This window comes from Sus scrofa, chromosome 13 (assembly GCF_000003025.6).
Source record: "Sus scrofa isolate TJ Tabasco breed Duroc chromosome 13, Sscrofa11.1, whole genome shotgun sequence".
In the NCBI taxonomy this organism is placed as follows: Eukaryota; Metazoa; Chordata; class Mammalia; order Artiodactyla; family Suidae; genus Sus; species Sus scrofa.
Window position 1 is genome coordinate 146,658,902 of NC_010455.5, and position 16,659 is coordinate 146,675,560.

General features: G+C 47.5%; 1 protein-coding gene across 15 annotated transcripts in view; it reads right to left on the minus strand.

The window, feature by feature from the left end:
* BOC (BOC cell adhesion associated, oncogene regulated) overlaps positions 1-16,659 on the minus strand; it is a 77,948-nt gene that overhangs the window by 33,684 nt on the left and 27,605 nt on the right. For 9 of the 15 annotated variants that reach the window (XR_002337900.1, XR_002337899.1, XM_021070373.1 and 6 more), the window contains 2 exons: positions 5,676-5,851; positions 4,693-4,971 (listed from right to left, as the gene is read on the minus strand). Coding sequence is in view for 13 of the 15 variants with exons in the window: in XM_021070373.1 (XP_020926032.1) it covers positions 4,693-4,971; positions 5,676-5,772 (376 nt within the window). In the remaining 2 variants the exon portion in view is untranslated. Of the gene's footprint in view, positions 1-4,692; positions 4,972-5,675; positions 5,855-16,659 lie in introns of those variants that run through there. The other 6 variants (XM_021070376.1, XM_021070375.1, XM_021070368.1 and 3 more) reach the window with 2 other exon arrangements.

Consider the following 16,659-nt stretch of genomic DNA (forward strand, 5'->3'; position numbering starts at 1 on the left):
AAGCCAGTCCTCTCTCTTGGCTCTGGCTGTGACTGGAAGCTTTGCCTCCCCTGGACTCTGTCTTCCTAAGGGCTGCTCCCACAACAGTATTGGGTAGCACAGGGCCGGGCGCAGGGCCCCAAGTCTCCCGTGAGAGGGCACTCCACAGATGTGTGTTGACCAAAGGGGTGAATGAATATAGCCTGAAATTTATAAAACACTTCAAAATATTACTATCATATATTCTACCATTTGATTCTCAAGAAAACCCAAAACAGCCCCTCCCCCCAATAAAACTGAGGATGTGATCATACTGTGCTCATTTCACAGCTGTGACAACCTGAGATATTAACTGACTTGCCCAATGTCACATTAACGCTTAAGTGGCAGAGTTAAAACGAAAAAAAGATCCTGGGTTTAAGTTTCTTGTTTTTTCCATTATACCAGTTTGGCTCTTCATTTCACTCATGGGTTAAATTATGCTAACAAAGGGCCCCTGTCACCTCTGACCTTTCCTCAAAGTCACAGAGTCATGGAGACAGCTGCCTAAGGGAACTCTTTCCTTTCCTGTCAGCTGCCTTGCCTCTGATCTTGGATGCCAGAGAGAGGATAATTCAGGAGTACGTGACTGGTCCCAGCGCTTAAAGACCTTACAGAAGGGTTACAGATTCGCTCTCAATTAAACCAGCACTTGCTTAAGGCTTCACAGCAGCTGGAAGACAAAAATTCCCAGATATAGTATCACTACGCAGTTACTGCCTACTTTATTTCCGGCTAAGACTAGAACCTAGAGATCATAGGACAACTGAGAAAATTAATTTAAAAAACAGAAAAAAGTGAAGATGAAGAATTATTTGGACTATATCTGAATGGTAGATGACCAGCAGTAAGTAAAGAAAGAAAGGAGCTTTCACGCTGCCTGAAATCTCTGTTGGATAGGCTGTGACTACTTGCTGCACTGTGTGGAGAACAATTCTAAGCATTGACTCAGGGTCTAAGAATGAGGAATGCTTCTGGGGCTCCAGGTGCACAGAGGGGGAACCTTTGAGCCATGTACAGTGGCTGGCTTCTGGGTGTGAAGCTTGTGAAAAGAGAGGTAATCGGAAGAAAGATCAAAGTCAAAGCCTTTCACAAAGCAAGACATAGACAAGATGATCTAAAGGGAGGCATTAGCAGCAAGAGAGACTCACCCCAAAGAAAGCTTAAGTAAAACAGGGAAAAATAAAAACTTCTTTTTGGAGGAGAGTGGGAAGGGCACCTCCACCCAGAGTGAAGGGAGCCATTCTCCACATGGCCAGAACTGCCTGGAGGAGAGGGGTGCAGGGCCTAGAGGGGACATCATGCAGTTCCATTTCACCTGAAGACCAGAAGCTGTCACCAGGCAGAGGTAAGCTCAAGTGCACCCCCATGCCCAGCGTCAGCATAAAAGCGGTCTGGACCAGGAAAGTTCCGCTAGAGGCCTCCACACCTTTGAATCCTTAGGCCAGGTCCTGGCACCCATCATTGAAAGCCCCCAGTGATCTCTAGGGGGTTCACTTATGTGCAGGAGGCAGCGTTTTGCCAGGGACCCACAGCAAATGCTTTGTCTGAGGATGAACATCTGAATGCATGTGGGAGAGGCTGGAGAAAGAAGCCTGAAATGGTGAGGGTGCATGTGTGCGTGCATGTGTGTGTGTGCATGTGTGCGTGCTGCACACCGCTGCCCAGCCTCGCCTCCGAATGCAGACCATGCCTTCGGTAATCCCTTCTACTGCTCAGCCTCCCTCGCACATCAGCCAAGCAGCAAAACACAGCCCCCATTCTGCTCAGGAATGCGCTTTCGGAAACTTAATCTAGCTGCTGAGTCTGGGCCAAATCCCCCATGGCATTAACCCAAAGACAGCACCCGTTTCTCCCGCCCCTTGCGCCTTCCCGCCACCCCGGCACGGCCTCCTCCAAGTCTGGGGGGCTGTAGTTCCACTCCACCGACTCCCTCTTCTTCAGCCCCCTCCGAGCCCGCTCTCTCCATTTCCAGCACTTCTCCATCCTTTTTCTGGTCAGGCCCAAACATTTCCCTTCTGATTCATGTCTAAATGACACGCCAATAGTTCTTGGCTTTCAAACAAGACTCGCCTCTGCTTCTGCACAAGCCCCTCTTCTCTCACTCTGGCTTCTTGGGTTGCAACCAAACCCTTGCCTTTGTCCTCAGTGCCAACTGCAGATCCCTTCAAGCACCAGAGGAAGAAGTGGCCAGGAATTTTTTTAAAAATAAAGGCTATAAATTGCCTCTCCTCACACAGATACACCTTGAAATAGAAGCAGGGTTGCAAAGTAAATCTCCTCTCCAGCTCTCCCTTCCTCCAAACAATGAAAGTTTCAGCCTGGCTCCTGATCAGGCCAAGTTATGGAGTTTCCCTGAGTCTTCACAGATGAGGGCTGATCGTTTGCAGGTGAGCAAGCGTCCTAAAGGAGCAGCGTCACCCTTTAAAGGCACGACAGTTGCTAAAGGCACCTCTTCTTTGTAATAATGAACTAGCAAGGACCTGATTGCCCAGCACTAGGAGAAGGGTCCACTCAGGGATGCTCCAGGGCCATGAGTAATTGTGCTCCTGCCCTGGTTGGGGCTATGGGACAGATTAACGAGGAGCCTGCTGGAGTGGGGGTTGCACATTTAGTACATGTAAAAAAATGCATCAGGTTATCCACTTAAGATTAGTGCACTTTACTGGATGCAGTTTATACTCAATAAAAAAGAAAAACTAACTATGGTCATATGGCCAGTGGAAAATGCTTGTCATACACTGTCAAAGGGAAGAGAATAAGGATGGAAACTATGTTCAGTAGTGTAAAAATAATGGGTATGGATGAAGACCAGAAGGGTATACTCCAAAATGATAATGGTGGTTGTCCAAGGATGGTGGGAAGATGTTATTTTCTATATATTCTGAACTTTCTACTGTGTAATTTTAATTTAAAAATATACAAGGGAGTAAGGAGTGTAGCTCTGACCTCAGCCCTTCTTGTTATGATAAGGTGACCCCTCCCCATCCTCATCTCCAGGTACCCTCCCCCAGCTCCTAGCACAGCTGGAGGGGAGGGCCCAGCTGGGGGTCTAGGCTGCCTCCCTCACTGGGCACTCACAGGCTGCTCCCCAGAAGCCTGGCTCTCAGATTCAGTGAGTGCTCCTTGCAGACACAAAGGAAAAGTGGTTCCTACTATATGTGTGTGCGGGGGGGTTGGGAGTGGGGGAGCAGTGGCAAGATGCAGCCCAGGCTCACCTCATTCCCTGCAGAGGTAGCTGGGGACCCACCCTGCCTTCCTCCCTCCTCTGAGAAGAGGGCAGGGCAGCTTGACTGTTTCCCAAGAAAAAGGAATATGGTGGCAGCCTCGGTTCTATTCTCTATTCCTCCATGGAGTGAAGTCTTTCTAGGGATCTGGAAACCAGAGGGTGAGGGGGTCTCTTCTCCCCTGCTTTTATACTTCCCCATCTCTCACCACTTGCCTTCCAGGACTCATGTCTCATACTCCAGGGATCCCAGCTGACTTTTAAGGAACATTTTAGAAGTTGGCTGCCTTAGGTATGACATATAACATAAAGAACCACATCATCCAGGAGGGTGATGATGACAGTGACGGATGATGACATGGAAGGAGGGCTGTTCACGAGGAGGGGCCCTGCTAGATCATGAAGGAACAAGCTCTGGAGACTTTCTCAAAGGTTAAATCCAAATACCACTAAACTCTCAACAAGCTCCCCTGTTTCCTATGCTTCAGCCATCAGGAAAGGGGAGGTGATTCTTAATACTGTTGACCTTTGAACAATATGGATTTGACCTGCACGGGTCCACCTGGGGACACATTTTTTTCCACTGTAAATACTATAGTACTACAGGACCCACAGTTGGTTGGACCCACGGATGCAAAAAAATCCCTTATGAGTTATATGAGGATCTTTAACCAACCAGAGGGCCTGAGACTATAACCCTGTGTTGTTCAAGGGTCAACCGAATTTCCTGGCTAAAGACTCAGCCTATTAGAACAGGTGCTGGGGCTGCTATGTAGCCTTCGGAAGTTGAATCAATCCAGTCGCGTCTCCCATATGTACCATAGAGAGAAAATCAGGTAATGCCTGTACTGATTTTGGGCACAACCCATGTGATAATTATACATAGAGTAGTATGAGGTCTTCTCCTGGCATCCTCTTTGGACCAAACTGTCACCTCATCTCTTCCTCTTTACCCCTTTGTCTTTACCCCTTTTTACTGTATTCTGCTGTCTATATTCCAGGCACTGGGAATACACCTGCCCCTCAGAAGGGCAGGAGGCCAAGGAGGTATGGGCAGGCTCCGTTCCGACCACACATATCCCTGTACATGCTCTGACTGCACCTGCTGTGAGGATGGAGTTGGGGGGTGGGAATGCAGTGAAGAATTGACACAACCACATCTAAGACCATAGGGTGATCAAGCAGAAAGGCCTGGCATGGCCCAGCTCTGGGGCCTGCAGGATCAGTTCGGCCATGGCAAGGTCCCTTCTTCCTAGACCCTCACTCCAGATATTTCTCCTACTCAGAGAGCACAAAGGCCTCCAGCCTTTGGAAATTACTGGGCACCCACTGCTCTCCGATTGGAAATGTCAGCTTGTAAAGCCCCCTTTATGGTAAGATAATGACAGGGGGGTTGAACAGTGGGGGATGGAGAGAGAATGGGAGAGGGGCAGAGGAGCAGCACTCACTGGCTAGGGTCACGGTGGCTGGCACACTGGCCACGGCCCCCGCAGGCATCCGGGCCACACATTGGTACCGTCCCACGGTGTGGTTGTTGAGGGCGGTGATGACGAGGGTCCCTCGGGTGATGAGGATGCCTGGGGCGTCATCTGAGCCATTCAGCTCCCTCCCGTTGAGCCGCCAGGTGGTATTCATCCAGGGCGGCTCCACCACGCAGCCCAGGATCACGGTTCCTCCGAGCTTCTGGACTGTGGAAGAAGGCTGGACGGTGACCTGAGGGACCTGGTCTGGAGAAAGAACAGGGATGCGGCAATGAATGACACCCCTAGGAAACCTATAACATGACCTTTCCAGAAGCATGACACCCAGGCAGCCTTTCAGAGCTGGACCACTCAGAGGAGTTGCTCTTCCTCTGAAGAACTCTGCTGTCCTTGGGTCCATTCCCTACCCTGGCCTTGTCCCCAGGAAGCCAGATTGGAGTGGCAGCATGGCGTGAGGGTAAGAGCTCAGGCTATGGACTTGGACAGACCTGGGCCTGAATCCCAGGGGACTTTAACCATTTTGAGTCTCAGTTTCTTGTCTGTAAAATGGGGCTCATAACATTTGTCTCACAGAGCTGTTGAGGAGCTTACAAACAACACATGTAGACCGGCTGCGGGAACGCCAATATAGTAAGTGCTCAATAAAAGGCAGTTAGAAAACTGACAGAACACTGTAAACCAGCCATAATGGAAAAAAATAAAAATCATTATCAAATTTTAAAAAAAGGCAGTTCAGTTATTAACATTACTCCTCCTCTAGTGTATGTTTGAAATGATTAAAATACCAAACACCACCAATATGCTGTTATGGAGACCATTTCTCATCTTGTATCTTGAGCGTGTCCCTGAAGGCCAGTGGGGAAGAAATGCTCTTTGGAACCCCAAAAAGGACGCCTTTTCAGAGGGTCCTTGCAGAATGCTTGTTGCCGAGAAAGGAGCAAAACACTCACCCAGGTCTGCGAAGCAGCCCACCGTGGCCAAGAGGAGGCAAGCCAGTGTGGCCTTGGGCCGCTTTCCTCTCTGTGTCACCATCATCCCTTGTGGCATGGTGTGTCACAAAAGGTCCAATGTCCCATAAGCCACCAGAGTCTCTCAAAAAGGTACCGCAATCCCCTGCCACACGCTGCTGTGAGGAAGAGAGAGAAACGGCCATGGTGAGAATGCCTGGGATGCGCCTGTGGTGGCCACAGGGCCGGACTGTTTCTGTTCCCCCTGCTTCCATCACATAGGTGGTGACATTCAAAGTAATGACCTGGCCATGCTGCTCTCGTGCCATTTCTTATCTAAAATAAGTGGCTGCAGGAGTTTTCTGGGGGCACAGCAGGTTAAAGATCTAGCATTGTCACTGCAGTGGCTTGGGTTGCTGCTGTGGTGCAGGTTCGATCCCTGAGGCCTGGGAACTTCCACATGCTGCAGATGTGGGCAGTAAAACAAAATAAAGTGAAACAAGTTGCTTATAAGTTGTCCCTTGAGTGAGAAGGTGATGTTATGGTAAGAATGCCAGAGCCTTGCCCAGTGCATCCATAGCAACAAGGACAGAAGAGCCCCGGACATTGGGAGGCTGAGACTTGTGGCCATGTCCCAAGCTCAGGGCACTGCATATCTAGCACAGATGCTGCAAAGGATGCAGTTATCTTTACCATTTGCTTGCAGGAGGTCAGGTGTCCAGGGCTGGTGGCCTGTGGCTAGGATAGACTACTGCACACTGTGCTGTCACATGGATGCTGACGGCATGCTAATCCCTCATTTAGGGAATGGTACCCATTAATGATCCTAAAGTCTTGGGAGCTCATGAAAGATCTCCTGCTGTGACTCACCCCCACTCTTCACCTACATTCCTGTCAACATTCTTTGATTCCTGGAGCCAGGCAACCTCCGTCAGCTGCTCTGTAACCTCCATTCCCCAAACACAAATGAAGGTCACACTTCAGCCAAGAACCCTCTTCTCTCTGCCCTGGTGCTGAAATTCTGGTGTTTTCCATCTCTACAAAATCTATACTCTTCTTTTTGTTCTTTTTATAGACATACCTGTGGAATATGGACATTCCTGGGCTAGGGGTTGAGTCCGAGCTGCAGCTGCTGGCCTACACCACAGTCACAGCAACAACAGATCCGAGCTGCATCTGCGACCTATGCCACAACTTGCAGCAACATTGGACACTTAACCCACTGAGCCAGGCCAGGGATTGAACCTGCATCCTCAAGGAGACAATATCAGAGGCTTAACATGCTGAGCCACACGGGAACTCCTAGACTCCTGATGATGGCCCACAGTGCATCTCCACCCAGAGCGTTTCCTAGAGGCTGCACCTCCAGCCGCACTGCACCTCCAGCTGATGGCTGACGTATCGCAGCTATCAGCCACCCTCTTACTGCCTGCCTAGAACTAGAATTCGTCCCCTTCCACGGTATTAATTCTTTATGCCTTGTTTAAGTTATGGTGTTTAAAAGATTCATCAAAGTCCCATAGAGGCAAAGTACACACACTGGTCATGGCCCGAACCAAGATCTGGCTTCTGTGCTTTTCACTGCTGTACTTATAGGACATTAGACCAGTGAGGAAGGTGTGTCAACATCCTTACTAGGCAGGAGACATTAGACTGAATTTCAGATAACTGAAGCCAACACGACAACAATGTAGACGGTGATGCATGTTCCGGAATCATGCACATGTGGCAACATGAAAGGAAATTTCTGGGGGGTGATATATATTCAAATTTTTTTTTGTTTGTTTTGCTTTTGAGGGCTGCACCCATAGCATATGTAAGTTCCCAGACTAGGGGTCAAATCAGAGCCACAGCCACAGCAACTCACGATCGGAGCCGAGACTGTGACCTACACCACAGGTCATGGCAACACTGGATCCTTAGCCCACTGAGCGAGGCCAGGGATCAAACTTCCGTCCTTATGGATACTAGTTGGGTTCATCACCACTGAGCCACAACAGGAGTTCCAAAATGTTCATTCTTTTGGACCAGTTTATCTAACCAATGGCTCTTGCAAGCACAGTCACCACTGGAAAATCAGAGGAGGTGGTTTAAGCTGCCTAACCGAGAGATGTGCTTGCCCAACAGTCTCTGGAGTTGTGGCTTCCCTCGAAGTCTGTTGTAAGAGCCCTCTTCAGCCTCTCGACATCCATCGATCATTATACAGGAGACTGGAGGCTGGGTTTTGAGGCTTTGTTCTTTGCTAGGAAACACCTGAGACCCGCCTAGACCTTTCCCTTTTCTAAGCTCCTGTGGCCCTTTGGCATTTCCCATGGCTGCTGCGTTGGGAAGGCCATGCTGCTTTCTGCCCAACAAGCGCCCTCCCAACCAGGCCTGAGACCCAGCCCCACTCTGATGTTCGGAATGTCTTCCAGGAAAGAGTTTCTTTCCCCTTGATTTTTAATCCTTCCCTTTGCCTCCTGTATTTGACATCAGACAACCTCCAAGACTCCTCCACTGTCCTGGGAGAGAACAAGGGGACATTTTCTAAAAGAGAGTCGAAAGAAAACTTTTAAGCTTTTCCCGTTAAGTTAAAATAATTTCCTCTCGGTGAAGAGAGCTTTTGCTCTTTTTCAGATAATCCAGTAAATCAAAGGGTTATGTTATTAGCAAAGGGGAATTAATGAAAACTCTGAAGGATGCGAGTCTGGCTGGGAAGGGCTCACCCCCGCCCATCACCACTATGAGCACCTCACTAAGCTCTTAGCCAGAGGTATTCTTTTAACCTTTAGAAAGACTCTGCAAAATGGGGACTATTATCCTCATTTTACAGGTGAGGAAATTGAGTTCCAGAGGGTAAGTAAGTAGCCCAGGGTCATATAACTGTAGGCCTGGAATGAAACCCAGGTTGGGCTCACTCCAAAGCTCTGTGCTTTTAACCACAACAGTAGCCTTTTCACATATTTATTTTTTTTCTTTCTTTCTTTCCCCATCAGCCCTCAGCACCCAGTGGGTGCTTAACTGGGTGAAGCAGAGTTGGAACTGGGTGAAGCAGAACAATGAGGGATTTTAACAGTGATTTCTGAATCACTGTTCATCAAGGAAAAGTTCATTAACATATTCACAAGCCAGTACCAAAAAGCAAGCTTTCGTATCCTCTCAGTCATCATTCTCTACTTTTCTCCAATGAAATAACCCATTTATCTAGAGCACTGCGTGAATGACCAGTTCTAGTCAGGGCACTGGCTTGCTCCTGGCTTGCTCCAGTTTCCCCAGCTCCTTAAGGAGGCTGCCAACACCTGTCCCTTCGCTGCCCCAAGAAAGGGCAGGGGAAGGAGGCATCAGGGAGACAGAGACTGAATGCAAAGTAATAAAAGGCAGAAAGAAAACAAACAGACAAAGAGGGACAAGGAGGCCTGTTTCTTATCCCAGCACATGGTGGCTATGGAGGTGTTTGGGTTGTAAAGGCCACAAAGGTTTTACTGAGGAAATTCAGCCCAGACCCCCTCCTGCTTAACGAGGACCAGCCCAACAATTCCTGTTACTTCTGCACCCTGGGTGATTTATAAGGTTCAAAATGGAAACAGACCCCGCGACTGCTGCCAGCCACCACCCTGCTTTTAAGAGCAACAAGGAGAAAAGGATGTAGCCAAGGAGGGAGAGGGAGTGAGAGGAAGCAGGTGTCCAGAGGGAGAAAGGAGTTAACTCATTGAGCCCCATGACGGAGTTGTAGGCAGGTACCACTCAAACCCAAAGCAGAACCCGGGGTGGGTGGGGGATCTTTTTGGAATAAAAGCAGAACTGAAAAAAGATGCAGAGGTGGGGGGAATCACTGTAGCTATGATGCATCTTAGCAGTTGGGGAAACTGAGTCACTTCTTGGACCAAGTTATCTAGTGATCTTGGACTAGAAAGATAGTTCCAGAAATACAGGTTTTTGAGAACTTTTTATAATGAGTTAAAAAAAAAAAAGGCAAGTAAGGCTTAATTGGAGTATCTAATTGCAGTGTAACTTTGTCCCACTGTAAAGGAACAAGGTACAATTTCAAAGTTGGGTGAAGGCAACAATAAAGCTTGTTATTTCTCTTGGCAATTTTGTCTAGATCATTCTTATTTTCTCTGCATTTTCTCAGAAAAAGGGATCAAGGAAAAAAGAATCAAAAGCAGAGAGAAGGGAAAATGACTTCTTGACATGAATTCCTCACTGGGGCCCAGGTACTTGCTATTTTTAAGGGTTACTTGGACACGTAAAATAAAAGAAAATGCGTCTGAGAAGTTTAACTGCTGACATACGTGTTCCCACTGAAATAATCTCCAAGCAGACATTTTTGAAACTTTCCAAAAACAACAACAGCAGAATATATGTCTAAGGTTGAGACCAAGCACGAGAAATTACAGCCTTGGAGTATTTATTTTGCGAGAAAATTACAAACAACGGAGAGTCGATCAGTAGCAAGAGGAAGCCAGCTCCACCTTCTCCCAAGAGGGCTGGCGGGCTGGCAGGAGCACAAGCGAGGCAAGGGCACTCAAGGTCACCTCTCATCCCCAATCGCCCAGGCCACCGCAGCTCTCTCTGAAAGACAAGCCTCCATGGTCTAAAATGCAAAACACGCCCTGTGGACGGCCCACAACCAATAACCAAGATGAGCTACGCCAGGAGAATATGTGATGTAGCAGATAGCACAGGGTCTTCAAAACATTCTCTTCGTCGAAACAATGAGACCTGACAAAGTTCTTGCTCCTTTGGTTGAGGGGGTCTAGCTTGCTCCATTGGTTGAGCGAGTGAAAGAAGAAATATTTCTGACCCCGAGCTACAGTTGTTTTGCATGCTCTCAATTCTGTGCAGTCAGATTTGTTTTTCCAACTGCCTTTGAAGGCAGAAAGAGGGTCTGCCTCCTCAGGAGGTGATGCCAAGTGGCCAGGGGTTGGGTGCTGGCAGCCCTCTGGCCTCAAAAGAGGATGTTATTCCTGCTCAGAAGAGTGACTCTGGGGGAAATCTTGGGCAAATAAATTTAATTCTCAGACAGCTGAATATGTGAATTTAGACAGACCAAGAAGAAAGATTTCAGAAGTGGCGTTTTTTTATTTAAAAAAATTTTCCCACAGACCTAATTAAAGGGGAACATTTTAAATTAGGAGGGAACTCAGAAAAAAATAACAGCTTAGAATAACACCTAACAGGTGTCCAGTGGTACAAATGAGGAAGGCAAGGTGTGGAGAGGCTAAGTGATGTGCAGAGGTCCCCTAGTTAAGAAGAAAGACCCTGGGCTCCAAGTCTGATCTCCTGATTCCTAGTCCAGCGCTCTTGCCACTCCCCTGACGCTGCCTCCCAGGAAACTGTTTCCGGGTCATATTAACCAACTGCTTAAAACTGCTTTTAGAAGTAAATTTAGAAGGTTTTGAACTTACTTCCCTGTGCATAAAAACGGTATCTGGATCATTACGTATAACAGCAACTTTCTGTGGGGTCATTTTCATTCTTTAAACATTTAAGATCTACCCTAGAACAACCTCTTACTGTGCTTCCTACAAACCCTTTCAAGAATTTTCTGCAGTGATGGAAATGTTCTCTATTTGCACTGTCCAAAATGCTAGGAAGCCACTAGGCACTGGTGACAATCAAATACCTGAAGTGTGGCTAAGATGACCAAGGAATTTTTAATTTTAAGTTAGCCATGAGGGCTGGTGGTTACATTAGGCAAAACAGTTCAAGACTAATGCCAGATATCATACAGGGGAGAATAACAATGGTTTGATGGTCTTATGTATCAACCCTGCTCTAGCCAACCTCTAAACATATTTCTAGCTTATTACTTATCCAAAGGTTGTGTATGTGTTTTCTATTAGAAAACTAGGTGCACTGTGATTTTATTATTATTACTATTGGGAAGAAAAAAATATCACTGATCTACCTCACAGAAGACACCTTATACTGTAAGATGGATTCTGTCCTGAGAAGCTTAAAACAAAGCTTGGAACCTAAGTCAGCCAGTGCTTGGCAAATATCCATAGACGCCTCGTTTCCCAGTCTCCTCTGCAGTTGGCCTAGGATCACATGACAAGCGTCAGCCAATGACATACAAGTGAACACGTTCTGTGTCACTTCCCAGCCTAGGCAGTTGAGAGCTGGAGAATGAGGGGGTTACTTCTCCCTCCTCCCAGGGTGGTGGGCAACAGCACACATTTCAGAAGGCATAGCTACAAGATGCAAGAAGACAGCCCAGCCTAAAGCAGGAGAAGAAATAAATCTTTGTTACATAAAACCACCAAAGTCTGGGGGTTACTCTTGTGCAACAACAACTTTAGCACTCTTGACTCTAAAACCTTAACGGATCACCAGTCACCAAGGGGAAGTGGCAAACAAGAGCAGAGGGAGGAGAGCATTTTCAATGTCAGGGCTTTAGGAAAGGCTTTCTGGATTCATGGCTTTGAAACTGGGCCTTTTGGAATAGGAGTACATAGTGAGAGGGAGGGCACTGTAGGAAGGTGACACTGACCTGGTGGGAAAGGTCTGTTTGGAGGGTGGTACATCAAGCAGTTTGTCTCTCACAGGGCAGTGATCTTGAATAGCGATCTCCTAACCTTACTGATTTTGCTCTATGAGAAAAACATTCTGGACAAATATTCTTAACACATGAATATTTTATTTATAAAGTAAATGCATACATTGCCAAACTCAAATTTAAGACTAGGTAAAAATGAAACCGTATTTTAATGACTTGTTAATCATGATTGTTTTATAATATCATTAAGTTAATACCTTAAGGCAGAAAGCCTATTTAGCATTAGATTCATCGCTAATGATATGCATATAATCTCTTTCAAATACACTGTTTGAATGTTAATGATTTTGTTGACTTCTCATCAGATGTGACTCCATTATTACTGTTTTTACTTCCTAATGTGACTGGAAAAGGATCAACGCTGCTGTTTTCATGCTGTTTTCACCCTGTTTGCGTGTGCTTAGATTATCAACACACTCTTCAACCCAGTTTCTTTGCAGCAATCTCTTTAAGCCACTTGTCCTTTTGTGAGAGTTAATTTAGTTAAAACGAAATAATATAATCTGTAAATCCACTTAACAGAGAACAGGAAAACTGCACAGTGAATGAACAAGCAAGTACGGTCCCCCCGTCAATCCTCCGAGTGACACACATCTCTCAGTGCTGCTGTGACACGTCACTGCCCAACATACAGGCTGAAGGGATGACTGCCAACCCCGATATTAGATATTAGGAAAGCTGAATTTCTTTCCTGTTCCTCCTATAGATAGAAATAAACCTTAAGAAAATCTCTAATATTTTCTTCCAGGGCCCCAATGAAATTGCTTATATTTCCCCTTCCGGAGTTCGCATCCCACTTTGGAGACCATTCTAGAAGAACGAAGAGAGGCAAGGGAGGAAATTGAGGTTGGGTCATGCTGTGGAAGACTAGGAAAAAGAGTTTGAAGTTAACACTATACAAAGACTGATGGTTTTGAGGAGGGGATATATCATCAAAGTGGCACTTGGGGGAAAATTAGTACAACCCAGGCACCTGATGCACACTGAACCCAAAACATACAACAAGCTGCTAACCAGCATGGACTGAGCTTACTTCTTCTCAGGCAGGTGGACCCCTTTACCATCCAGCCAAGGGGAAAGGAAGAGTCTGGACACAGCATCTTAGCTCTGGGACACCTGGGAAGGGGGGCGGGGAGCTACCTCTGCCTTCCCAGTAAGAAAGAAGGTCTGGTCTCTTAATCTGCCCCCTGGACAAACCTAATTCCTCTCCCACTTCACCACTTGAGGAAAAATTACTGGCAAGTCTCATTTCTTGGTCACACATACCTCTTCCTGAAAATGGCCTCATTTCTTTAGAGTCTTAGGAAAAAAATCTACTCTTAGAAAGATGGGGGGGGGGATCTTATTGCTAAACTGGAAAAAGAGAGAGAGAAAACGAAAACCACTTCCTTTCTTCTACACTCGCTTCTCAATTCCCCCACCCCAATTCCATATAAATTCAATTTGACAACCCTGCTAATTGGATAAACGAAGCTCCTACACTCCTAGAAGGCCATTCCCTTTTCTTTTTTTTGTTTCTGGAGGGCTCAAAACAGGGTGATTGTGCTGTTCTTTAACACGAATTCCATCTGCTTTATTTCTCTCTCTCCATTCACCGCTCCTCTTGAATATTTATGAGGCCTCCCCTCTCCCTACCCCCTTCCCCCCACCTCTACCTCCCCCTCCCTACCCGCCTCCCGCCTCCTCCCCCCTCTCTCAGAGCAGGACAAAACCCTTCCAAATGGCCCCCCCTCCTTGCTTTAGATAAACACAGGCAGTGTCAAGTGTGAGGAGAAGGGGGAGGTGGGGAGGGGGTTCAACTGCCAGTCAAGCCCCCGGGCCTTCAATGAGGTCCAGGGGCCTCCCCTAATCTGCTGCATGCTTGCCATATGGGGGCTGTGTTGCCCGGGGAGACACTAACAGGCAGAACGGAGCTTAATAGAGTCCATATTCATTGTAATGCAGTGAGATAGCTCGAGGCACCACTGCCCCTTCGGTCCAGTTTCATTCTTCTGTTTCCTCCTTTCTTTCTGTTTTTCCTCCCTTTCTCTTGCTTTCTTCTTTTTAAAAGGACTGGGCCCCCAGAGAGCTCTAATCTGGAGAGGTCTGGGTTGCCAGAAAGGCAGGACAGTGGGGTTAGGAGTGAGGGAGGTGAGGTGATGCTGAGGTGGGGGTTGGAGTTGGAGGGAGAGGTGAGGGGGTGGGAGCTCAGAGCAGCGTGGTGCCTGAGCATGTGGTATAGCCTGCGTGCAGGTGTGCGCAGGCTCAGGGCTGTGCACACGTGGTGAGACTGCGTGGTGGGCATGGGCGGGTATGGTCCTTCACAGCCTGGGGGCACATAAGTCTGCATATTTACTCAGCTTTCTCTGCCCGGGCATTCTCCACCCCCACCCCCCGCGCGCCTCCACACCCCTGTCAATCTGTATGGCATTAAAACTAGAACACCTACCTCCCCAAGATGTCAGAGCTGTGGCCAATTCCCAGCCCTCCACAGCCTCCTTGAAAAAAAATCACAGGTTTTGCCATGGGATGAAACTGCTTTAGAAATAAGTCCCTGTAGGACTGTAGGGGCAAAGGACCCATCAGCCTGCTGAACTGGGGCCCACTTTCTCCTCTGGCTAGTCTGGCACTAAGACAGAGGTGACAGCTGTGGTCTGCCACTGCCAAACTCAGGGCATAAGGGGCCTCTCTGCTCCATGGAGCAGGTTGACCAGCAGATGAAGCCTTGTCATAAGTGTACCTGCAGGAAGTGAGCCTTGGGGCTCCCTGAGGTCAGAGATGATCTTTCCCCAGGGGAATGAGGGCAGAGAATGTGGCGGCTGGGGTTGGGGGGTGGGGGGACAGAGTACATTTCTCCCAATTTCTCAGGAAAAATAAAATTGGTCACAGAGCTATGATAGAATTCCCTCAAAGATGGAGTTCCCATTGTGGCTCAGCGGAAATGAACCTGACTAGTATCCACGAAGACAAAGGTTCAGTCCCTGGCCTTGCTCAGTGGGTTAAGGCTCTGGTGCTGCTGTGAGCTGTAGTGTAGGTCACAGACCTGGCTTGGATCCTGTGTTGCTGTGGTGTAGGCCAGCAGTTGTAGCTCCGATTGGACCTCTTGTCTGGGAATCTCCATATGCTGCATGTGATGCCCTTAAAAAAAAAAAAAAAAAAAAATCCTCAAAGAGGAATTGGTTTTGTAAGTTATGAAGTTATTTGCTCTGTGACCAAGAATCACAAATTTAAAATCAAGATAGAAATGACAGCAAAAAACACAATACAAACTTTAACATATTCTCCTACAACTGAAACTTTAATCCCAAGTCTGGCACACAGGAAGAGCTCACTACATGGTTGCTGAAGAAATGAACTGTGTCCAAGCTCCTACAGTTGCATTATTGCTAAGAATTTGAAAGTCTTTACCCAACTACAGCTACAATCAGGGTTCAGGTAGGTGACAGATACGTTAGCAGAAGCAAAATGCTGCTGTACCTTTGCTAGGAAGGCTCCTGTCATGGTGATATTGTCTGTTACAGAGGCCTTGTGTTACTTGCTTTGCCCAATGCTAAAGGCAGACAGGTCAGGTCAGATAAAACTGCTCAAACTAAGGGAGAGTCCAGTGCCTTGTTGTGGTTTGTTATTTTGTCCTTCAAGCTTGCCCTAATCTATTTCCCTTGCTCTTATGCTACTGCAATGCACAGTGAATCTGTGGTTTCCTAAACCAAACCCCGGGGTGCGGGTGGAGGGCAGGGGAAGAGAGGAGGAGGGAAGATTGTACGAGGGTTTATAAAAGTTCCTACAAGTTTTCTCTTGATTTTAAGGTCCTATGTCCCAACAACCCTGCAGGAAATTGTATAGTGGATATTTTGAGAGCCAGGTGCAATTTCAATTTCTAGTCCTAAAACCTAAATAGCACTTGTTTTCTGAAATGCTACCCAGAAACCAATCTCAGCATCATATGTAATTACTCCTATTAGGGACCCATAAAGGCAATGATACCCTTTCCCTGAAGACCCCAAACGATAGTAAGTGAAGACAAAGGACTGACCAGGGCCTTATAGGGCTCAGCACTTAACACCCCCGCCTCCCCACACACAAGCAGCCTTGCCCTCCAACTTCTGTTTTTGTATGGGGTCCTCTTCCCAGTTGTTCTGATCCCACATACTGCATGTGTTACAGAGGACTACCCGGGGACTCCTGGGCGACACCACAAAGGAGCAAGTGAGGATACCTGGGGCTCCACTGCAGGCCAGTCCTGAGGCCTCTGGGAGCTCAGCAGAGCAGCCAAGCTCTCCCCAGCCCTCCCTGCAGTGAGCACTTTGGTCAGTAATCTCACCGCGGATGTGTGTGATGTGGTGAGCGCCAGGATGGCCAGCTCTTAAGGAAAGCCGGGACAGCTTCTCCGGCCCAGACCAAATACCTGCTTTTCGTTTCACTGCTCAGAAGACACCCACTAATGACCTGCTGCTGCAGTCTCAAACC